General features: G+C 34.1%; 1 protein-coding gene across 1 annotated transcript in view; it reads left to right on the top strand.

Moving 5' to 3' along the window:
* The window catches only part of LOC123661254 (semaphorin-2A), a 113,253-nt gene that overhangs the window by 74,376 nt on the left and 13,059 nt on the right, over positions 1–25,818 (top strand). Inside the window, exons 5-9 of the mRNA XM_045596241.1 lie at positions 1,676–1,783; positions 12,069–12,339; positions 14,362–14,592; positions 17,744–18,002; positions 19,607–19,761. Of these exons, the coding sequence (XP_045452197.1) occupies positions 1,676–1,783; positions 12,069–12,339; positions 14,362–14,592; positions 17,744–18,002; positions 19,607–19,761 (1,024 nt within the window). The remainder of the gene's footprint in view (positions 1–1,675; positions 1,784–12,068; positions 12,340–14,361; positions 14,593–17,743; positions 18,003–19,606; positions 19,762–25,818) is intronic.

Raw genomic sequence — 25,818 nt, forward strand, 5'->3', positions numbered from 1 at the left:
AAAGAATAATGAGTGAATGAAAACAAATGTCTAAAACCTGTGTCTCTGTTTACTCAGTAAAATAGAACACTGTCGCTCGTGATAACACTTATTATATCAAGCAAAGTGACAACCAGACTAGGACAAAAAGTGTTTCTGGTAGTTCTATTCTGTCCTGTATTTCGTAAACTTCAAAATCTGACAGAATATCCACACAATAGTCGTTCTCGTGAACGGCTCTCGTCGTGACGTAGAGAAAATTAGTTTCAATCTCTCGTCCCGCCACGGCTACCGCAAGCCTATCTATTCGTCCAACGTACACATAGCTTTTAAAAACATGTCAGAATCACCGATGATTTTTTTAGAATAAACATATACATACATTTGGTATGACAGTAGTGTAATATGTGTATTAATTACATATTTACACTATTCTCATACCTGATCGTTTATGTAAATATTTTTACAACCACTCACGCAAATTTGAAAGTTATTCTACTCATTAAATTTACGTTTACGTTTTAAAGTTTTCTACACATGTACGATATAGCGATCAATAATATGTGATACGTGTGATTTTGATTAATAAAATAAAATATTATGTTTTCTGCATTCAAAATAATTTTAACGAAGTCGAGTAAGGTGTTACGTATTGCGTAATAAACAACAAAACCTAATAAACACAAACACGGAGCAATTGTTCATTTTGAGCCGCGTTTTATTCACTAAAGCGGTCATCGCATATTCCTGTCGTACGGAATATTAATGTTCCGTTCAATATTTATGTTGGACGCAAATTTGCATAATCACAGCCAGCGAACACTCACCCACACTTGCCCGAATTACTATTATTTCGATAAAATTTCCGATGCACCCAATATGTATTCCTTCATTGCAGTTCATTTATTTATCGTATCGGCTAACCAATTATCCGTATTGCGCCAATTTTGATTGAAATGTAAGAGAATCAATGAATTAACTGTAGTAATTAGCCTCGATTCTGATTTATGCATTAAATTCCAATGGCTCTTTAACTAAACGAGCTACCGTTTAGTAGCGTAATATATATAATATTTAATAACACGCGTTTTATTTTTCGCTGTGCTCGCGACTTCGTCCGCGTGAAATTAAAAAAAATGTTGATCACTTCGCAGAGTTATAAAATAAATAAATTTCTAAAATAAAAGTAGCCTAAGTAACTCCTTATTACATCAGCTATCTGCCAGTAAAAGTGCCGTCTAAAACGGTCCAGCCGTCTCAGAGATTAGCCAAAACAAACACACAGACAGACAGACAAAAATTGTAAAAAATGTTATTTTAGTATATATAGCGTGATACATCCATATGCATTTAGTAAAAAGCGGTTATTTTAATATATTACAAACAGCCACTCCAATTTTATTTATTTGTATAGATTTGATACCAAATAAGCTATATAAATACAGCTGAATTTCTCACAAACTCTACTAAATTGACCAGAGTGAAACCATGTGTCTACACTCTACATGCATACATACACACATAAATACAAATCAACACAGTAGTAGGATATAAAATATTTGAAAGGATATAATAATCAAACATACGTATTTTTGATGTTTTCATAATTATAACATGTATCGCATGTCAATAATATATCTATTATTGATATATTAACAGAATTGAATTTTTTTACTAATATTTCATTCTGTTACAGCACTTTGACTGCCGAAACCACGTGCGAGTAATCCAGCCTATGGGCGACGGCTCAAGACTCTACGTCTGCGGTACAAACGCCCACAGCCCAAAGGACTGGGTACTATATGTAAGTATAAGATTTTTATATAATGCTGCCCGCGACGTCGTCTGCGTGAACGCAATATAGCACCAAAAATACCTACGATTATACCTTTTAAAATATCATTAATTTACCTGTTTCTTCTTTACATTTCATATCTACAAAAAAATCTCATAGATGGCGCTGCTTTAAAATTGTCTGGTCTACTTATATTCATTTAATTACGTTTATCGGCTTAGTTACTTATATTGCGTGATTTTTATAGTGTGAAGCTAGCTTATATAGCATGGTTTTTACATAATAACAACAACATTCAAATATATGTCGTTAGATTACACGTTGTTACAGAATGCGTTGAGGGAATAAAGGTTCACTGCTCGTTGCCGGTAGGTGATAGCATGATAATATGCAGCCTATATGTTGACCCGACTTCTTAATAATATTCGTGCCAAATTTGAAGTAAATCCATGCGGTACTTTTTGAGTTTATCCCGGACATACATACAGACAAACAGACAAACAGACAAAAATTCTAAAAACTATATTTTTGGCTTCGGTATCGATTGTAGATCACACCCCAAGTATTCTTTTAAAAAAATATTCAATGTACAGTTTTGACTTTCCTACCATTTTATTATATGTATAGATTATAGCACTAATGACAGTTTAACGAAATATTTAAAAAATGCTATAAAACTGCGAGTCATTATTGCGCAACGAGGGTTCGTCCTATATCGAGAAGTGACAGGGATGGTGGAGACGGGACTAAAGAGTTACGACACCCAATTCACACACTAATAATAATTTTATCTTATTTTTTTTTATTATTTTTAGGAAAACTTACAACTAAACACTTATAGTTTTGGAATTACTACTAAAAGGCCAATTACAAGTTTTCACTGTAAGGTGCTTAATACTTTAATTATTATCTTAGGTAAAAAATCATTTTAATTAAAAATTAATCTTAGATTTCATTAAACAATCTTTGGCAACAAAATGATGTTAATTGAATCCACGTTACACGAGCATTAACTTAAAGCCGTTTATCTTTGGCCGGATATCTTGGCACAGTAACGTTGCGGCCTATTATTATCCTTAGATCCACTTCAAGTTAGCCCAACATGAGTCTTGGACACACGCCAGAGACGCAACAGTTCCTAGGATCTCAGCGCATGTGTTACATAAATAAAACAAGATACGCTTACGTTTTATTGCACTTTTTTAGACAACTCATTCTTAAGCCTCGTGCAAATGCTCCAGTCTAACAGAAGCTTCGCGCCAGGAACCGCGACAAATTTCATGGGTACTGATTTCAAATGACGCCGTAAGATGAGAGCAGATTTTTCCTCCACGTCGAAGTTTCTAACCGAACGAGTCTGTAAAGCCAGCGTCCAATGACAATTTTACGTGAAAATGTATATCCTAAATATTTTGAACTTAAAATTTCCATTTCATATAATATTTTTGCCGACGCTTCATATACGGATATAGGGATATTACTAGCACTTGACCACTCGAACCAGCCCGAGTGTGGTGCGGCGCGTTAAGTCGAGATATTTTTATGAAATTATTTTTAAAGTCATAAAAAAGCTTTTCACAATAGGTATCGAAAGCAGACCGCAATAAATTTGCTGTGCTCTGTTCACCTCTCACTTACCCTGCTCTTGACTTTCATATAATTTTATGATGTATCGGTGGCCGTTTTGACCCTTCACACGTTTTATCGCGTTTCAGGCCGAATGGATAGCAGTTTTTACGATCATTTTGCAAATTTTCATTTTCAAAGTATGAATACGATAATAAGTTATTACAAGTCATGAAAATGCATCGTTTCGATGCCGTTAGATCTCTTCGGCAATGATAAGTAACGAAATATTTATTTTTTTGTTAGCCTCATCACTGAATCTTTACTTTTGCAGTAATAAATCTCCCAATCATTTTGGCAACCGTATTTCTTAATAAATTGTATGTATCGTAATTTATTACTTTATTAAATGTTGTCAACTTAACTAATAATATCGAATAAGGACTATAGTAATTAAGCGAAATGCCACCTAAATGTTTGTGTGTGAACGTAAATACGATACATCTAAAGCGATAAATTCTATTAAAAGTCGGAAACGCAACGCAGTGTGGTTGAAAATTGAAAATATATTAGATTTGTGGGGAAGGAAGCAGTGAATGCGAATTTTGATACTTGTCCGCCAATCCGACCCACAGAGCAAAGTAATACCAGAGATTTAATTAAAGTTGTCACTTACTTCTTAAACTAGTTAAAGATTAACTATAATTTTTAACTAATGATAATTTTGTATTATTAACTTTATCAAACATTAGGGGAATTATGTAATAATCTTTAATAAAACTGAGTAAATAAATTAAATTTCCGAGTGCAGCAAAAGTTCGCAAAATGCTCCGACGACGCTTTCAACTTCGATCTTCTTAGACATAATCTAATTTTTAATTTTGCGTTTTATATTGTGATTTATTTCATTTATTCTCGGATGAAGTATTAGAAACATTAAAGCAAAAATATTGCCACATAATCTGTGGTTTGAGTAATGCGTGCACTCCCTCGCTAGGGCGCGTCAGTTTCAAAAATTGAGTGAAATCACATGTACGCAATTGATAGGGCAGTAGCGGTGACGCACTCGCTACACGGTCGTTTACATTTTGTAACGTTTTACAAACTGCACATTACGTAGTCAACGGCAAAATTATTTTATAATACGAATAATCAATTACAATTAATTATGCGTTACAAAGCCAGCCCTGCGGTCACCAACCCGCCTGCCCAGCGTGGTGACTATGGGCAAAACACATGAGTTCGCGCCATTTTTGGCGCAAGCTTGTGTAGGCCTATATCCAGCAGTGGACTGCAAAAAGCTGAAATGATGAATGATGATGTGTTACAATTAAAAAATCAAATATATATATATATCCGCTCTGGTGAAGTAGTTCATGTAGGCGCCTAAAATACCGACGGTTTACGGGTCCGATTCTCGCTCCGGATAGATATTTCTATTTGTACAAATTTTTTTTTCTTTTTAGATATCTGTTTTTGTGGGTAACCCCAACGTGCCTCAGAGAGCACGTTAAGCTGTCTGTACCGGTTATTATCTTTAATACCTGATAGCGATCGTTACTCATAGTCTACTATAATATATCCGCTAATCTACAGCGTAGCAGCGTGGTGGATTAAGCTCTAGTCCTCCAGTCTCCTACATGAAGAGGGAGCTCTATGCCCAGCAGTGGGGTGTTACAGGCTGAATCATAGAAATAAAACATGATAAACTTGAATGTTAATTATTAATCTAATTTCGATTTTAACTCAACTTACGAATAGATTTAAAATTTTATTTTTATTTTTATTATTAGTTATGATACGCCTGTCTTGAGAAGCCTTTGAAAATAGTGTGCGCAAAGCTTTACTGCAGTCAATTCATATCTATTCTGTTACAAATGGCGGTTTTCGATCGGAGGGACATCGGAAACAAATGACAGACGCGATTGCATTCCAACCGCTTGATGTTTATTGTTTTATTTTCGTGTTCGAGTGATGATAAAAATACTATTTTCCTTATAAATATCGCTTGCTTCATCTTAGACTTGTATATTTCAATGTATTACATTTTATGAAATTAGCTTCTTTATAGTTTAAATGGATTAGTTCTGTTCGACTCATTGTATTGTTGCGAAGATGTTATCAACGATGTTACTCATTACTTGGACTCCCGCTCGAAACAAATATCTCTATTTATACTAAGATTTAAGAAAAGCCAGTATTGGATTATCGATATAATGATGTGAATAATTCACAAAACACAGTAGCGTAAACTCCAACTGTTTTCCTATGTAAGAGTAAAGACGTTTATTGATAATTAATAATTACGTTAACAGACTATTCCAATTCATTTGACACTTATTATTTGAAATATAAATTAAAAGCAATCCACATAATAATAAAAGTTTTTTGAATTTTTTTTAGGATGAAAGTAGATTCATTTAAAAATTCAAAATACAATCTCTATTTAATAGCCAATCAGTCAAACTTTTTCGTACATAATTTTAATATCAAAATGCAACAAGTGTTTTTTTTTTCTTTGAAAGATCCTATTAAACTCGCTTTAACAAAAAGCCAAACAAGCAAGTCTGTACGCCGACAATGTTGCTTAAAAAAGAAGGGTAAAAAATAAATGAAATGCAATCGTTATCGTGAAAAGATTAGTCACTGTGAGTAATAAAACGAAAGTGATTCAAAACAAACAAAGGTACCGTTTGTTACCGCGGACCTGTTTACACGCGAAATAAAATTTATACCAGAAAAATTCAATTTACTACTTTTTTCCTTAATTAACTACACAAAAATAAATTTATTATAATTCAAAATACAAATACTAACCTAAGTGATGTAAAAAAAAGTTTCAATGTTTTAAACACTTTTTAATAATTCGTTTTCATGCTTTTTAATACTTGATAGGAAAGTATAAATTGTATCGACCATTATTTTAAACATTAATTTAAATACATTATAATATTTAAATTCAAACATCATTCACAATAACAATTATTAATTTTAAACATATTCAAAGACAATATAACCATATTTTTATTACTTCTGTATCAATAATACAAAAGAAATTTGTGGATTAACTTTATGTGCTTGCTATAAACATATACGAGTAGTTATACGTTTAATTTTTAGTTGATTTTCTGGTTAAAATTATTTCATTTCATTTTCCTACGTAAATTTCACGCTGTTTAGTTACGGCAGTAAAGAATATAGCGACCCCATCTTTTCTCGTGGGTGTTGTTAGAGGTGACTAAGGGATAACACAGTTCCACTACCACCTTAGAACTTAAAAAGCCGACCGTTGGCGGATAGCCAGCCAACTACTGGCTTTAAAATACACAGGCCGAAGACGGGCAGCAGAGTCTTCGGTGCGACAAAGCCAGCCCTGTGGTCACCAACCCACCTGCCCAGCGTGGTAACTATGGGCAACGCACATGAGTTCACGCTATTTTTAGTGCGAACTAGGGGAGGCGTATGTCCAGCAGTGGACTGCGATAGTCTGAAGTGTGATGACAGAAATTTGACAAAATATACCTATATACTTACGAATGCAGGTAATTAGTAGATTTTCAAACGACAGTGTCTGATTTCTGAAAATCACCGACTCCAGTCTAATATAAACGGGACCTAACGTCCTCTGCATAACAATAGAACAATTTGTATAGCTAGCAGATTTAAAACACATCGCATTCATCTTGTTCGAATAAAATGCGATAAGCCCCGCTTATTGATTGTTCCCATTTAAATTGAAAACGTTAAATCTGTTGCTCGTCACACGAGTAAAATAAAAGTAATAAAGGTGTGGTCTTGCTATATATGCGAACATAATAAATTGATGATGCTCAATTTTTATAAAAGGTATACAAATTGCATTAAAGAGCCTATTAATTAAATTAAAAGCCTCATAAATAAGTACTGGTATTTCGATTGTCATTAAGTAGTCATACTTTTAAAATTATTCATAAACAAAAATAATAACAGAAATGGAGAAATAAGCTACGTGGGCTATACATTTGTCGTGGATATATTTTTGTATATTTAATTTAAATTGGCCGCGGCGATGGCTAGTTTAATGTCACACGCCACCGTCATTACCACAGTTATAAAAGTGTAGGCCGTGACGCCGTGCCGCGCACCGTGCTGTTGAGTCAAGAGCACTCAACAAAATCACTTTATAAGCCATGTAGTGCATTTAGCTTGCACGCAGATGCTCTCATATAAACATTTTTCTCCTAGAATTTACGCTAGCTGTTAAACTAAATATGAAATAAGTCTAAAACAGTAACTATTCAGACGCTATACTCGAACATTTTTATCGTTTTCTCTCATTAAGATTCTAGTCGGTGGATAGCAAACATGAGTTTATGACGGAAACTTCGTTCAGTGCTCGTACAGTTGTTTTCTTACTGCTACGAATACTTCATTCTGAAGTAAGCAATGTTGATATGCGAAACACGGGGCAAAGTTTCTGCGGGAGCGCAGCAAATTGAAGTTTTGTCGAACATCAGTTATGACAACCTAATATTCGCTTTTAAACTTATTTATGTACAGATTTTGTAAAGTTACTACGGAGACGTGAATGTAATCAAATAAGGCATCATTTATTAAGGACACGAGCCAAAAAAAATTTAATACGTAGTAGTAGTATAGTTAGTATACATAAAAATCAATAATATTTTCATCATCATCATCATTAGCCTTAATCCGTCTATTGCAGACGATTTAGACACTGCCAAAAAGACACTGTGTCACCTAGGACACTCTTCAGGAAAACGCAGAGTTGCTTAAGCTCTGCACCACTCTCTCGACCTCACTGGCTAGGCCCACAGGAACGACGAGTCGATACGTATGGAGCCAGTTCGGCTGCAGGAGCCTTTCGCATTTTAGAGCTATGCCACGAATGCTTGACGGAAACCCCATTCCGGGTTTCAAATGAAGTTTTCCTTCTCCAGGACCCTGATGATTTTGAGCCAGGTTTATCCCTCGGTCGCCTTTTACGACCCCCACGGGAAGAAAGGGGGTGGTGCTATTCTACTCGACCGACACCATTTGGCATCAATAATATTTTATGGTATCTATTAATTTATTAATTCGTTAAACAACCTAAATACTGTGTTTGTCAATAATATTTCGGCACTGTTCTAATTGTCATGGCCAAGGATACATTGAACCAAAGAATTCCGTGAAAATGTTTAACCTAAAGTTTATTCCAACTTTTAACATCAATGTAACTTTTTCATAACCAATTTATTCATACCTTTTTCATCGATATGTACATATACGTGTTTATAGTTGGCTTGTACATTTCGAACTCATATTTCACGTGACAACGTAGCGCAGTGCACAGGTGCAGCATCTATCCCATTCAGAATTAGGAGCCAATACCGTCTGCTGTTACATTCATTGCACATTGTTTTGTGATAGCACTGCATAAATGTACCTACTATTGTAAGAGCTGTAAAGCTTTATAATGAATGTATAGATTTTTTGACATTGTATATAGGTAACGCTTTTTTGTAATTCGATGATCGTATGATCTTTACGGAAAGGGTGGAAATTTATTCTTAAAGCATTATTTTACTATCTGTGATCTGTCAATTATAACTTTGATCTGTCACTTACTATGAACTGTCACTTACTGTGATATTATCTGTGATGGACTAATATGTCCACCGTAATAGGTAAAAACTTTCACAAAAATTTTAAAAATGTATGAGCGGCTTAACAAAAATTACCAAAAAAAAAATCTAAATGAATTGTTTAATTCTTATTTTGAGGTTTTCAGCTTGGTCTTAACACTTTCTGTTGTTTGGAGTGTTACTCACATCGGCAAAGTTTTCTTTCTTCGGAAACATAACACATTTATATAATTTTTTCTATTTTTGTTTCAGTGTTCTTATATAAATAACATTACTTATTTTGATCCTATTACACCCTTCTCACATCATTCCATAAGCGCCATTACAATATATATTTTACACGCTGAAGTTCATTCGATCTCATCATCTGATAGTAAAACAGTTGCCAAAACTTCACCCGCAACATCCTGTAATTTAAATATCCTTTACTTCGAAAGCCACCCCATCATCATAACAAATGAAAACAGAGTAATATAATATGTATACTGTATCAATCAGTAATACACAAAAGCATTATAATACGAAATGACAATACGTAAATATACAAATATAGTAAATTTAACAAATTCTTCATACAACTTTTCCGATTACTTTCATCTTTAACATTAAATGACTGAAAATAATTGATATATACCTATTTATTAAAATAATACATACTATTTTTCAGAGTCCTCATATTGCTAAAATTTAAACAGAAGTCTCAGCTGTTGTTTCATTTCAGCACTGCGGTTACAGAACTGGTTGTTGCGCTTGCGATCACGGATTCGATCCCCGCTCACGACGGGCATTTTTATTGGCCATATTGATGTTTTTCGTGGTCTGGGCGTTTCTCTTCTGTATTTCCCGACAGGAAAAATCCTACTGGGAGCCGTTGAGTGTAAATCGTTTAGTATTTATCATTTAAATTATTCAATAATCGAAGGTAGAAAAGAAAATATTATGATATTACACTGATTCAAAAAAAAAAAGTAAAGTAGATCATATGATTCAATTAACTAAATAAATGTTAACAGTTTTAAATAATGATATCAGAAAGAAAAATCACAAAGAAAAAGCAGTCACGACAAAAACACGTAGGTATACAAAAATATATATGTCGGCACCTGCACTGTCGTAGGCAATTAGCAAGGAATTCTTAACAACAGATGTACCGATAACGCCACCTAACACATCATTCAGTACTTACCTACCCTCACTCATCATCACTCAATGACTCGAGTCGCTGTATAAAAGGAATGGAGCAACCGCGGCTAAGGTAATCTAGGCTCTAGCTTAGCACGGTGCACGAATTAAATGTTACATATTATATTGCGATCTATAGCTGTTAACTAATAAGTATCGTGTGTTACCTAACATTGTAATTAACCAGTGTGACCTCCTTCCTATACACACATGCCTTGACGCAAAAGATGAGTTCTCTTCTTTCGCTTTATACGTCAGTTTTAAGATTTTTACTTCTTGTACCTGAAATGTTTCTTTGATTTAACAATAACCTAAAACTTTACACGATACTACATTCGATTATTCGACATCGTAAAATACAAATGCTTCTAATTATATACAAAAATTAATTATGAAAACAATTACGTGCGTAGATGTGATACCATTCTAAATTTATACATTATATCATATTTTATATCTATACATTTTATCAATTAATATATATTATATTTATACATTTACTAAACTGTATGTTGTGTGTCTAATTAAGACATGTTTATTTTTATATCAACTATATTTATAATTTCGACGAAAAACACTTATGCTAACAGTTACAATAGCAAACAAAAACTTGAGTAAGAGACTAATATTATAATGATTTCTTGTAAAAACATGCTAATCCCTTTCGCAAAGTTTCACGCAGTGTGTAATAATTGCCACAGCGAACGATTCCTTTCTGAGACTCGAAGATGCTAATTCTGTAAACAAACAAAGCAATGTCCTAATGAAGGTTGCGGGTCTGTCCACAACTTTCTTATTCTACGAGGGAAGGCCTCGAGCTCTTCCGTCCGATTCATTGAGTTGTTTACTCTGGGCTTACGCTCACTTAGATGAAGAAAATAATAATGACTCGCTTTGAATAGAATACCGTTGAATTTGTTATTACGCTACCGAAATGTATTTTTGTATATTGCATTAATAATAAATACTCTTTACTGTACACCACAAAGAAATATTACAAAAAGAAATTTTGCATGCATTTTTTCATGTTCAACGTGTATTTTTATGATGTTTGCAGTTTTTGCAGTAATTAAATTTATTGCACTATTCTACTTATAATAAACACAACACAAACATTAGTCCAAAATACATATTGTAAGCATAAATTAAGTTACAATTATAATCAGACATTTATTATAGGTAACTAATTTATCAGCATTTTACTAAATATACAGCTAGCCGAACTGTGAGTTAAAAGTAAAGAATAAGGAAAGGGCGTTGCGCCCGAGGCGGCCGTCGGAGGCACGTCCTCGCACGGCTAATTTAATCCTCGGCTTATTGAAATAAAAACGACATAGGTTTTCGACAGGTGCCGCGGGCTATGCGAGGGATGAAGGGGAAGGCGGGTCACAGGTGCCTCCGATGGTCGCAGCGTCGTTAAAATTTACATAAAGTCTCAATCCACCGCGACGGGCCTCGCTGCCCACCCCACGTTTATGCTACATTTAGTAATTTTATGATAATTTCGAAAACCGTACCGCCACCCATCGCATTATACTAATAGAGGAGTTCGGTGGAAAACGCCTATACGATGCCGAAAATATTCGAGGTACTTTTAAATAATAAGTTTCGGTCAATAAATCGCGCCGGACGTGAAACGGACGTGGATTTTTTGGAAAAATTAGTCGCAGATGTGTTTTCCAGTTCGGCCAGTTAGAGGGGAGGTACGCTAGACGCATAAATCTACTGGAATTTTTTGCATTCCCTTTGATTAATAGCGCATAAAATCGAATTCCAAAAAAAATATATATTTAATTATTACTTCCGTATTTGTTGGTATAAAATAATAAAGTATTTTATAACAAGTCTTACGGAGACTGCTTTTAACACGCTTTTCGTAGAAGGCTGAAATAAAAATAAACGTATTTGTTTTGTTACAGTCCAACCTGACGCACCTGCCTCGTCATGAGTACGTGCCGGGCATCGGCATGGGCGTCGCCAAGTGTCCGTACGATCCAGCTGACAACTCCACCGCTTTGTGGGTAGAAAAAGGCAACCCCGGCGCCCTGCCCGCTCTCTACTCGGGGACAAACGCGGAGTTCACTAAAGCAGACACCGTGATCTTCAGAACCGACCTTCATAACTTGACGACGGGTCGTCGGGAATTTTCTTTTAAACGAACTTTGAAATACGATTCAAAATGGCTGGACAGTGAGTGAATATTCTAATATACTCATTAACTTATTTTTCAAAGTTAACTATTATTGAGCTTTAAACACAGTCAATATTAAAGCGCGAATGCATTTATGGAATAATTCAATCAATGTAACTGGCAAAATCTATGCACAAATTTCAGTTTTGCTCAACTAATTATTATACAAACAACATATGATAGGCGCAACCATTGTCCTAGAAAGCTTGATGAATGAATTCGTTAATCAGTGAATCGCTACATCACTGATCAGCAATCAGCTGTAGGTGGTTGGTAATGATTAGAACAATTGTTACAAATTATCGACGCTTACACGAATTAGACTGGAATCGGCCTGTTCGCAACTAAACAATGGAAATTAAACTGTTTTCGCTCTAACGAGCTGTAATGTGCCCCAATCTTTGCCCGTTAATTTGGGTGCCGCAGTTAGGAAAATAGAAACGTTGCGACAAATTTTCTTACCCTAAAATTGCTTTGAACATGTATCGTGATTTTATAGAGAAAATTCTACAGTTATTGTGTTCAAAGATGTGATGTTTGATGTTTTTAAACAAATGTGATATGAACATTAATAACAGTTTAGACATATCTACGAGTGTTTTTCTATTATTTTTTTTAAACAATAGAGCAATCACGCGTAGTTCGCAAAACAACATAATCTAACTAAATAATGCATGTGACCGATTTTAGTCCCGTATTGCGGTAACGTGGCATTGTATATTAAAGCGATTCGCTTCGTAACGCTTCGATCAAGCGAATAGAATTCACCAAGCCTAATTTGGGACTATTGTTTCAAAATTGTTAAGTGAAATAAAAATGTAGCATCTTATATCTATTTTGCAAATGAGATATGTAACGAATGAAGTAATTGATAAAATCTTTGATATCACCTCCAACTTTTTATTAAAGTATAATAAAATTAGAAATAATCTTTACGTAGCAAAAATATATTATCTTATATAATTTAAATTTTTGACATATATCAAAAAAAAAATATAAAAACATAAAATGAGGTCTAATTACCCCACATCTATTTAGCGCTATTTTTCTAAAATATTTTGATACGACTTATTAAAAACAAACAGATTTTTTTTATTGAAAGTATTGTAAAAAAATTAAAAGGGTGACATTATTGTAAATCGAAAATAATTAAATATAAGATTAAGATTATATATACTATTTATAACTGAGAGGGTTCTGCATAATGTAGCTGTTTACTCAGTTTCTAATAGCGTTAAATTATCTTAAGTATTAATATATAGAAATCTATTTATCAACGTTTAGGTTGGTTTATCGGCTCTATTAATCGCGATTTAATAATTTATTGCGACATAAAAGGTTCGAGGCTTTATTAAATTGTAATGCCTCTTTAGCTTTTATTAAATACGAAATAATCTCACCTATGGAAACAATACACGAGCGAGGACGTTGTAGATGAACCAACGACGATATGGCCGTGTGTCTATAATCCTTAACACGCGACGATTTCATTTCGCTTCCAACAAATGAGCACGTATTAATGGGAGTTGCAAACGCCTCATATATGACATAATTGACACACGGCTTCATCTAATATTTATTGCATATCACAGAGAATAACAGCAATTTGATACTATAGTATTAAAGCGGGAACGCCGGTTACGTACCGGTTCGAATATACTATATAATATTTATGTTCGTCATTAAACCATAATATAATGTCAGCAGTTTAATGTAACGGCGGTAACGACAAACCTTTCGGATTCCATTTTAATATTTATCAAAATTAAAGTAAACGTTAAAGCGCTCCCTTAATTTATGATGGATCTCATTAATTTATGTATTTTAATTCCTAAATAATTCATAGAGGACAAGTACGAGGTCTACTCTTTGCTCACATAATATGATTTTAAAAAATACCTTCCGAAGATGTATGTCTGTCTTGTAAATGACTCTTAGTCTTACAGTTACAATATATTTCATACACATTTCAATCCTATAAAGCAACGTTTAATATGATGTATTTTTGTTTTGCTAATTAGAACCGAACTTTGTCGGCTCATTCGATGTCGGCGAGTACGTTTTGTTCTTCTTCCGCGAAACCGCCGTTGAGTACATAAACTGCGGGAAGGCGGTGTACTCGCGGGTAGCGCGGGTCTGCAAGCGGGACACAGGCGGAAAGAACATCCTTAGTCAAAACTGGGCCACTTACTTAAAGGCTCGTCTCAACTGCAGTATTCCTGGAGAGTTCCCGTTCTACTTCAACGAAATACGTAAGTATTTTATACAAATTAGCTTATTAGGTATTTTATAATAAACAAATATCATTTTGTTAAAACTAAAATAACAAAAATGATTACTTCAGTGTAAATAATTCATACCTAACATACATATATGTTTATAAGTTCCCGTATATTAAATCAAATACTTTTTTTTATTAATAACTATCGATAGTTTGTAATAACGACATTGATACCTTTTATTAATTATTTATTATGTAAATTCGTGAAAAATCAAGTCACAAAATTTAATATGAACTTTCAATTTTTGTCATAATTGTCGTCTTTATAATTAGCGTTAAGTAGTTGTCCTTGTGTGCTGTGTGGCTACGGCACTAAAGAATTTAGCCACCCCCTCTCTTCCCGTGGGTGTCGTAAGAGTCGACTAAGGGATAACAAGGTCGCACAACCACCTTGGAACTTAAGAAACCGACCGATGGCGGGATAACCATCCAACTGCTGGCTTTGAAATACACAGGCCGAAGACGGGCAGCAGCGTCTTCGGTGCGACAAAGCCAGTACTGCGGTCACCAACCCGCCTGCCCAGCGTGGTGACTATGGGCAAAACACATGAGTTCACGTTATTTTTGGCGTAAACTTGTGGAGGCCCATGTCCAGCAGTGGACTGTATAGGCTGTAATGATGATGATAATGATGAAGTTGTCCTTTGCAATATGTTGTCTAAAAGAAATCACTCTGGTTTCGTTGTATTATACATGTTACTACCTATTTTGTATTAATCCTCAGGGTACAACAAAGTATACCTTTTTCCTTTATTTATTGTATTAAATTTGTAATTTTCTTACAAGTTCAATCATATAGCAAAACTTCTATCTACTACGGTATCGTAAGGCTAAATATTATAGCAATTTTCTGTAGCAATTCAAAATAAAATTCAGTATATCCAGACTGACTTACCGAAGTTCGAAAACTAACTCCGTAGCTTTACCTATCCTAATCTCAAACACGCAAACAGTCACCGTCAATCTCGACCAAATATTTCCCTTCGATTCAATAGAGCATAGCAAGATTTAAAACGACAAAAGTCTAGCCAATTCCTCTCGGAAACCGGAGTTTGCAACTGCGCTCATATAATATTAACGTTTACCGCTCCGGCTCCACCACGGTTTTTCACGCGCCCCTATTGCATTCCTGCATAACTTATGAGAACGTAATAGCTAGCTTCGAGTGTGTGCTGTGTACATTTGCGTTTAAGCGTGATTAGATTCGTAAGCAAACTTTGGATAATCTGACTTCCCTTTGATTAAGCCTATGCTTATATTGCATCTGTACATTATTAGGCAGATGTGTGCAGTACGAGTGTTGCTTCGTTAGTATTGATGAGGAATGAACAGCTTTTAGATTAATGACTGTTGAATGCACGGATTTGAGTGCTCACGAAATTTTATTTACTTATAAAAGTAAGAGAATGATAATAATTGATTTCTTTATTTAAAATATTCACGTAAATTACTATACTGTACTCATGATTTAGTCGTATCAGTTTGAAATTATAAGTTAATCTCGACTGACGTCTAATGAAAGGTAAACATAATAACGTTCAGTCTTACATATGTTCCAGACATCGAGTATTTAAATAATGCGACCAAAAGTAATATATTTATAGTCGGCACGCGTCGAGCTTTCGTTTGACAACTGTTTCGTGTTGTGTTTGTAAATTATGTGCTTGCTTTTCCCGAAAACATCGTTTTACGCCTTCCTAAATTTAATACAAGCCTTATTTACGATCTGACAAAACCATTCTTAAGGTTATACTTTCAAACTGTTACCATTAAACAAATATTTGGCGTATATTTCAGACGAAAGAATAATACAGGTTTACATATTGAAATTAATTTTAGTGAATGGATTTACAGTTACAATTGCTTTACACAGTTTAATATTATGGTATCGTCTGGTGACACGGAGATATAAAGTTCGGAACCTCAATTACAGTAATTTAATAGTCAACTCGGGGAAGTTTTGACAACTGTACATAGATTAGGTTTGTATGAGCTCTGATAATTTGAATTATTTGAACGATATATTGCTGAAACAATATACGTGTGTCATTCTCGTGCCCCCTTTATGTGTAATAAAATCGTAGATGGATGAACATGAGATATATTTAGGAATAAGGAGTATTTATTTGGACCGTACAAAAAAACATTAGCAGCTGTTTTGTTATATAATTTTGTCTGGCTGTTTTTATTTTTATTTTGTATTTTTTTATTCTTATACCACAAGAAAAATTCTACCTAAAATTGGATAAAGTTTTCTCAGTCGTATTCTTTGAAGTCTAACTTAAAAACTGGAGTCACGAGTCATGATCTGAACATACCTAACACCAATTTTCACGCGTATTATAACACTAATAAGAAATATAGTATTTTCTTAATTTACATAACTTGATCCAATTATAAAAACCTTGTACAAAAACTATTTTAAAAAAATCGAACAAATATGCAAATCGTGTAATTAGCGTATTTGAACGAACGATGAAACAAACTTATTAGATTACAGGTTTTCTGAAGTAAATTTTTAGCCATTTTGCTAATAAATGCTATCTTGATCCTGATATATTTACCCAGTTTCTATTACCTGGTATTTAATACTCTAGGCAATATTAATACACTAAGTTATCGAACAAATTTCAGTTACAATCTCTAGGGAGGCGTTAAAAGCGTGTTCATTTCACTGAAATATTAACTTTGTACGTTCCGTAAGGTTACTCTAGATATAATGTTTGAGGATGAGTACAAAGTAACATTACTAATATGTATCTCTAATAGTTGTATAATCTAGACTTTATTATTAATAACGAATATATATATTTTATAAGCAATTACGAAAACGTCATAAAAATGTCCATTTCTCCTATCTTAACGACCAAAGGAAATAGAGACATAAAATTTGAACTATATTTCACTGAACCGAAGTAGTGGACGATAAAAATTCGAAAACGGACAGAACTACGTATTAATACTAAATAACGTATTCCAATAACTTATAGCTAGTTTTGTAACTTCGTGATTTACTCTTTGACGTTTGACTTGAAATTATAATATTTGAATAAATTAATACTATTGAACATAAATAATGTATAGTGAATATTTAAAGTAATGAGTTATTTTTTTCCTGACAGAGAGTATCTACAAGGTACCAGGTGATGACAGTCGTTTTTATGGAGTCTTCACGACAGCCTCGACAGGATTAATGGGGTCAGCGATATGTACTTTTACGATTGGAGACATTCAAAAAGCGTTTGAAGGCAAATTCAAGGAACAAGCCACATCAAGCTCGGCCTGGCTGCCCGTCATCAGCAGCAGAGTCCCCGAACCGAGACCAGGAACTTGCGTGAACGATACGTCATCTCTGCCCGATACAGTGCTTAATTTTATTAGGTAAAGTATTATCATTTTATGAAAATAAATATATAAACCATCTCTTTCCAGCTTATTGCAGTCCAATTCTAGACATAGGCCTCCCTAAGTTCGCGCCAAATAAATCATAAGGTTCTTAAAATCTTTAATATACGACAGACATATATTATAAAAGCTTAAGTTTTTAAGAATAGAGATAACTTAGTTGATATAAAAGAGTAACCCTTAAACTGTAACTAACCATTCGTAGTTAAAGTTGCATATTCTAGACAAATAGATAAACGAAAGACCCAAATAACAAAAACTTAGTCATTGATGCTAAAATCTAGTTGTGATAGATTCTAATATTTATACTCTATATAAATTACAATATACATCTAATTGGTACTGAAAAAAAATACAAATACTGAAAAAATGAGTTAAGAGAGATGATTCAGTGAAAATAATCGAAAGATAACACTACAAATTGTCACATTTTTAGCACAGAGCTAGTCTTTCCTGGTTGCCGCCCTCATTGAAATCCAGAGGCACTTTTATCTAGCGACACGTCCTGTTAATTATCCAACGCTCTGGCCTCGGGAGTGTTCAATTATTATTTTTTTTCCCGCTTTTTACACAATCCTCGACGTTGAGATTTTAGCACTTCACCTGAACCAGTCGGGTGAAAATAATACATAGAAATTTTTATTCGAGCTAAATTGAAATTTTTTAATTAAATGAAGTATGGTGTTGTTGGCGTTGAAGTAACGGCCTTTATCTGTGACGGCGGCGTGTTATACTCGTAGTCAGCTTTGCTTGTTTTGCTATCGTGTTTCCCGTCTCTTCAATGTGTCACTTCTGAGGTTCCTTGTTTTACTATAAACGCTTACATTATTAAATGTATTTTAATAACAAATAATGCTGTTTTGATTGATTTTAAGTTAGCATTACTCTTCTTATAATAATTAATTTATTTTTAAAACTAGCTATGCCCGCGACTTTGTCCGTGTGAAATCAAAAATAAAAATGTACAGTTCGCAGTTATAAAAAAAAAACTAAAATAAAAGTAGCCTATGTTACTCATTATATCAGCTATCTGCCAGTAAACGTTCCGTTGAAATCGGCCCAGCCGTTTCAGAGATTAGCCGGAACAAACAGACAGACAGACAGACAAAATTGTAAAAAATGTTATTTTGGTATATGCACCGTGTATAAATCCATATGTATTTAGTAAAAAGCGGTTATTTTAATATTACAAACAGAGATTTATTTGTTTGTATATAGATAATTAAAAAACGATTATTTCTTTTTACTACTAATAAAGAAATGATCAGTTCTGCTCACGATTTCTTTCGCATAAGTATCATCCATCATCCCTTGGGAACCCTTTCCATTTGCCGGAATATAGAGTATCCTATATTATACTCCAGGGTAAAAGGTACATAAAATTTCATTCAGGTATTAGACAATTTCAAAGCTTATTTTTATATGCGATCATTAAAAAGATAATTCTAAAAACTTAACTGACTTTTTGTTTTTATCTTTATTTAATAAAATCAATTCCAATAAATATAATATTAAATAAATAAATTTTGTCAAAGTATATTTTTATTTAAATTTTTAATTATCACCATTTGTGTTCGTAGATCTCACCCGCTAATGGACAGCGCTGTATCCCACGAACATGAAAAACCAATCTACTACAAACGAGACCTCTTCTTCACCCGTCTCGTGGTTGACCGAGTGAAAGTGGACATGTTAGGACATCAGCTTGACTACACAGTCTACTATGCAGGCACAAGTGAGTACAGGTTTTTTTTTTACCTTAATGTAAATGTTATTGTTTCTTACAGAACTCCTTAAGAGATTTTTATGATTTTTTTTTTGTATGTATTGTAAGTCTGAAAATAAGTCATTGGCTATTTTTTATACCCTCGGGCACCGGGTTAGCTAGTAACACTAAAATTTATAACTAAAACGGGATTTTCCCATGTTGTTTAAGTTTTCTTTACATTAGAGATGTCCTCGTGCTTCTAATAATACCAAAACATAGGGAACTAACAACATGCATGGTAAATATCCTGTGAAAATATCTATAATTTTTTCCTTATTTTTTTTAAGTTTTTATTAATAAATAATCGTTTAAACAATTTTTAAACTTGTCGTTATATATTTAAACGTTTTCATAACAGGATATTATTCGGGAATATTAGCTGAAAATCTATTAATCCATTCAGTCCCTGGAGTACTCAGCTATAAACTGAATACATTACACTTCTCCCGTTTTGCTATCAGGTATAAAGTTCCTTTAGTTATTCATAATATCAACATAAATTCTCCGGTGCGAAGGTAATAAATATGAAACAAAGATATTTGTAATGTATACATTCTAAAGTTATGGCCGTAAACGTTAACATTGGAAACAATTTAATTTTGAGTGACGCAATTCAATAATATTGATTGATAAGGATTCAAATGGAGACAAAGCCACGCATTTCAATCAGTTTCGAAATCTACACACATTTATCTTGATGGATCTCACTTCAGGTTTATAAATGTACATTTGTGACAAATAATGTTATATTATAAGCAATACATAATTTTGTTACAATGTATTTTACTTAAAAATTGTATAAAAATCATAAAATTTCAGAAAAAGTTATAAGGGTCAGTACAGTATGAAATAAATTATCGACCCCGTTTCGAGAACAATCAACGAGGCCCAAACTAGGGTGACACCGGGAACAATCACGGAAGGACATAAAATTTCATAAACGTGCACGAATTAAAAAATGTCTGCGCACTGGGAAATTAAAAAGTAGCGGCGAGTGAAAGTGACACAAAGGCCATAATTCGTCTCGCACTGACGGCTGGACGTTCGGATTCTCGTCCGAATGCCATCACCGCTACCTCCCGCGCACATTCGCCGACGAAACAGGGGATTTAGTCCAAAACACGAAAAACCGATTATACGTTCATTGTTTGTACCCAAATAGCGTGTGCAACACCTACTCTTAACGTTTTTTTGTCAACTCTCAATTTATTAACTTTTAAAAGCTTGCACTAAAGCTTTTAAACTGTATGCCGGTTTGGCTAGTTTCCTGGCATGCCAAAGAGAGAAATTCACATTTAGCGTTTTAAAAATCCTTTTTCAGTCTTATATTGTTCTTTCCGCGCCTCTGTTTCGCGACTTTTGAGAATGTTATTGTTTTAAATAAAATTGTATCGAATGCAAAAAAATTGTTAAAATTGTACAAGTATGAAAAATATGGAATTAAAATAATATGTTCTAATATTTCTATGTTATAAGTCAGTATGATATTAACAAACCAGAGTCCAATCGCATCATGGGTACATGTTCCGGCGTAAATAACCACATTTTCGTAGCCGTTTGGCGCAATGTAAAGTGCACTCGCAGGTTGGCGTAGACCACAGAGACCTCACGTCACATTTTCAACGCCATATAAATTCGAACCACCGAGCTAAACAACACCTCCGAGTGGTAATTTTCGCCAATGTTGTTGCAATTTTCACCAATTTTCCTCGAAAATCGCTCCCGAATGAACAGCCCTAGCGTGAGACTACAGAATAGATTAAGCTCACGTAGATATCTAACGAAGGGGGGAGTTCGTTTACGGAACAACTTTTACGAAAGGAGAGCTACGTTTGAGTTGGCGTTTGAAATGCTTGTGTGCGGAATATTAAATTGTTTAAGCGTTACCTTTGACGTTTCCCTCTCGTGCTTTATCCACGTACCGTAATAATTACTCTAACTTAATCTGCATAATGTAACTTTGTTTCTGTATTCGATAGTTGAACGAAACCTTTCGTCGCGTATTAACACATTGCGGTTAACGGTACGTTGATTATAAAGTGCCTCGAAATAAATTAATTATACGTTTATAATTGAAACCTTAAATTCAATAAAATAAAAAATCTGTCAATTTTATAGTAAACATTAAGATAGCATTCACTTATAATTAAGCTCAATGAAGGTAGTATTTGGAAATCTGAAGGTATCTTAGTTTGCTATTATTTACACTTGAGCATCGAAAACGTTGAGAGAAAATCCAACATCACAAAGAGCCCGAGGCGTCTCGTGAAAAAAGACAGTTTACTCTTTCAATAAAGAAGTTGTTCGTGCCGTGTCGTCTGCCGCAAGATTACTTTCCCGCTTAACCCATTTCGAGTGTTTACCGCGTTATAATATGCATTAAATTGCACAAGAATCGGCGCGGTAACGCTGCAAAGTTGTTGCGGCAAGGTGCCGGCAGACAATGAGAAATGAGCGTATGATGCCCCGCAATGCAGAGCCGTCTCGCTTCATTCTTTTTGTTTTATCGCATCTAAATCACTGTTGCCACACAATTTTGAGTCACTCCGCAGGCCTAATGAAAGTTTCGCTGTCACTGTCATATACAGGAACCCCTATTTGTCAATGAAGAGGAACCGAGGTATCTAAGACGTTAAGAGTATTTAGAAGTTAGCAAAGTTAATTAAATTTCTCAAGTTGACATCAACACTGAATTCTTAGTATCAAGGGTGCCTCTGTGAACAAATGAAAGCAATATTTATCTTAACACATCACAGACAGCCAAATTCGCTTATTAACAACGGTCTCGAAGCTTATTTACGGCATTCCTATTCATAACAGAAAGTTCTATATAAATACATTATGTCCAGATGCTTCAGAGCTTCAGTTCGGTATACCTAAAAGTGGAAAATCAAATAGTAGGTAGCCCGGCCTCGGTTAGCTTTGGCGTCAGATGTGAGATACGAGGCTATTAAAAACGATTTAAAATTCACAGTCGGCTTTACAGTTGAACCACCGCTGGAAATATGATAGCCATTTGATAACATCATTACACTCTAAGTCTGAAACGGTGATCCTTTGATGGTCCGAAATTCAGTTTTCATACAGGCATCGCAGGATTCGTTGCTCGTATTTCAACAAAGATATGGACCACCCATCCACGGCACGTTATAATTTAACATTCAAATTTATGTAAGCTTGGATCGGTAATTTGCAATCTACTTACCCTATACGAGTACATTATATTTAGCTGTACGATACGATATCACTTTTATAAGTGTAAGAAACCCATTTTGCTGAGTGCATGTAGTCCAAGTTTTGCCATTACCAATGAAATGCGATTTCGGTAAAATGATATGTGAAGGTGGTTAAATTATCGTACCCTCTGACGCCATATATTGCGATCCTTGTCTAAAATCGAGGAAATATTCTTTCCAGAGCGTTATATACTTACGTGATGTATTTAGTATCGCTTCGGGGTTCATCAACTAGCGCTGCCCATGCAATATTTATAAATTAAACGAGTTCAACAATATTTCATAACATGGTGTCTTTTGCTAACTGCTAAATAATAATTAGCACAAAGCATGAAGTTTCATTATGCAGATTTGATGTTATAACACGTAATAAAAACAATTTCACTGTACCCAAACACAAACAATTAGTATACTCATAATCTGTATTCAAATCGCGTCCAGTGGGAATAAACATTGATTTTTTTCTCCCCCAAAACTGGAGGGGAGGTCGTGGTCGTTGGGATCAGGAATACTAATGCGTTCACTTTTGAACGCTTACTCGCGCCCCGCTAAAGGCGCTCAACGTTTTTTGCATAAAACATCTCATCAAAGGATTGCTTAGATCCCACAGTATATTGAATATCAAAAGGTGTACGGGCGAGAAAGTTTTAGGGTGCCGCGGACGCGGCATCCCTAATGCTCTGGCTACCGAAAGCCGTCTTTAAAAATACACCTTCGGAACGTGTTTGGCATAACCTTTCGTTTATTTTAAAACACGAAGTAACAAGTACACAGCTTTCAACCTGTTTGAATATTTATTGAATTTAACAATCTAAACAATTTTACAAGGGGAATAAACTGGTTCACTGCAGGATATTTAATATTAACGTTTCCATATTAGTTTCCAGATACATTTTATGTATTATTGGCTTTACGTCATTAAAATAAGGGATACAATGGAATCATAATCGTTAATAGATGCGGCAGAGAGCTTCGACATGACACAGTAAATTATTCATATCGATCAAATCATAAATAGTATAAAATCGGTCAAAGGGTCCACTCGATCACATAAAATTTCTAACGACAAATCTCATAAAAGTCGGTGGAGAGCTCGTAGGCAAACGCTAGAAGCCATGTTTCTCGATTTATGGCGTCTATAAAATACATATTGCAATCCGTGATAAAAGTACGCATGAATTCGTCGATACAAATCACGGAATTTGTATCATATAAAATTTGTGTAGGACATATAGTTTGTGAAAGTCCAAGTGACTTGAACTTCAAGTTCATATTTTAAATAATTACAACACTAGTTCTCTACTAAATTTCTTAAATGTAATACTATAAACAGCAATGTAGAAATTTTCGAAGAATTAATTACGAATGAGAATTAAACGATTGGTCGCTTTACATATGAACAAAAAACGAATTTACTTGAAACTATTTTTAAACATACTTTAATAGTTCCTGTTCAAGAATAAAAATGCTACGAGGATGACCCGCTTTAAATCGTGAAAGTCAATAGGTAAAACCGCCGTATGAGGTGGATTTAAACGAAAACCTATTCGATTGGCTACTGGCGAATCTATAGGTTAAACAGGGACTTTTTATGAAAACCAATAAAGATGTTAGAGCTACTTTGTGTTTGGGAATTTATACCACTTCGAGGAATAAAACTTATATTGTTCGAGGGATCGCAAAAAGTTTTCACTTAAGGTCTGTTGGAGCGAAATCTTTATTGGATTGCTGGATTATTTCTTTGAACCTTTATTGAAGGTTCCTTGATCGTTGGCTAGAATAATATAAAATATAATTACAACATTTTACTTCTTCAATCAACTTTAAATTTTTTATATCTGATACTACAAAATGCCGTTATTATACTTTTGGGAACGTCGGGGTCACCAGTTTGAGGATGCGGAGGAACAAGGTGTTGAGTTCCTCGTCCGCCATCGAAAATGGAGGATCCTTCGACCAGACAGCTACATACTTAAACACTAAAGTGCTTTATCAAATGGATAAAAAATATAACAATTTTAATAAACTATTGGCTACTTTACATATTATTCGTACGTGCTCTAATACAGATTTTATAAATTTACGCGTTCATATTTCTTTAAAAATTCTTTTTTTACGTTGCCAGTGAAACACGCACGCACGTGGAAAAAACGCAATTTCCTTGTATTGCTGATTGTAGGTTTCTCATTTGACGCGGCCCTAAAAGAGTTTACGGTAGAACGTGCCTCCTGTTACCTTGTGCCTAATTCGTTTCTAAAGATGGGTATTCCTGAGGGAATCTCCGATCACAACCAATGTGGGATTGTTTAATTATTTTGCCAGACCCGACTGTGATCGGAATTAATGACTATGAGTAAGGGAATTTATTAACGTGAACATTAGATGGATTACATTCATACAGTATCGATGTTTGAATCTAATTAATTGTACTCGCTCTAATTTATATATTGTAAGGAGAGTATTAACACTTCGTTCTTTCTTATCTTATTAGCGTCTTTGAACTTAATTAAAAAAAATTATAATATAGTATGATACTTTAGTATAATATAATAATAAGTACATTTTTATTTTTTGTTACAATAATATTTCACTATCTTTTTGAGTTCTTTTTTAAAAGCAGATTTGATATTTTTTTTCGATAAAAATTATATATGTATATCATTTCAGTCAAATCTAATTCCGACTTTTCATTTTCAAAGCAGATTTTGTTTTTTTGATAAAAATTATATACATCATATCAGTTAAGTCTAATTCCGACTTTTACTTTAACTTATTCCAGTCGGCCTCG

Source organism: Melitaea cinxia, chromosome 16 (assembly GCF_905220565.1).
Source record: "Melitaea cinxia chromosome 16, ilMelCinx1.1, whole genome shotgun sequence".
Taxonomy (NCBI): Eukaryota; Metazoa; Arthropoda; class Insecta; order Lepidoptera; family Nymphalidae; genus Melitaea; species Melitaea cinxia.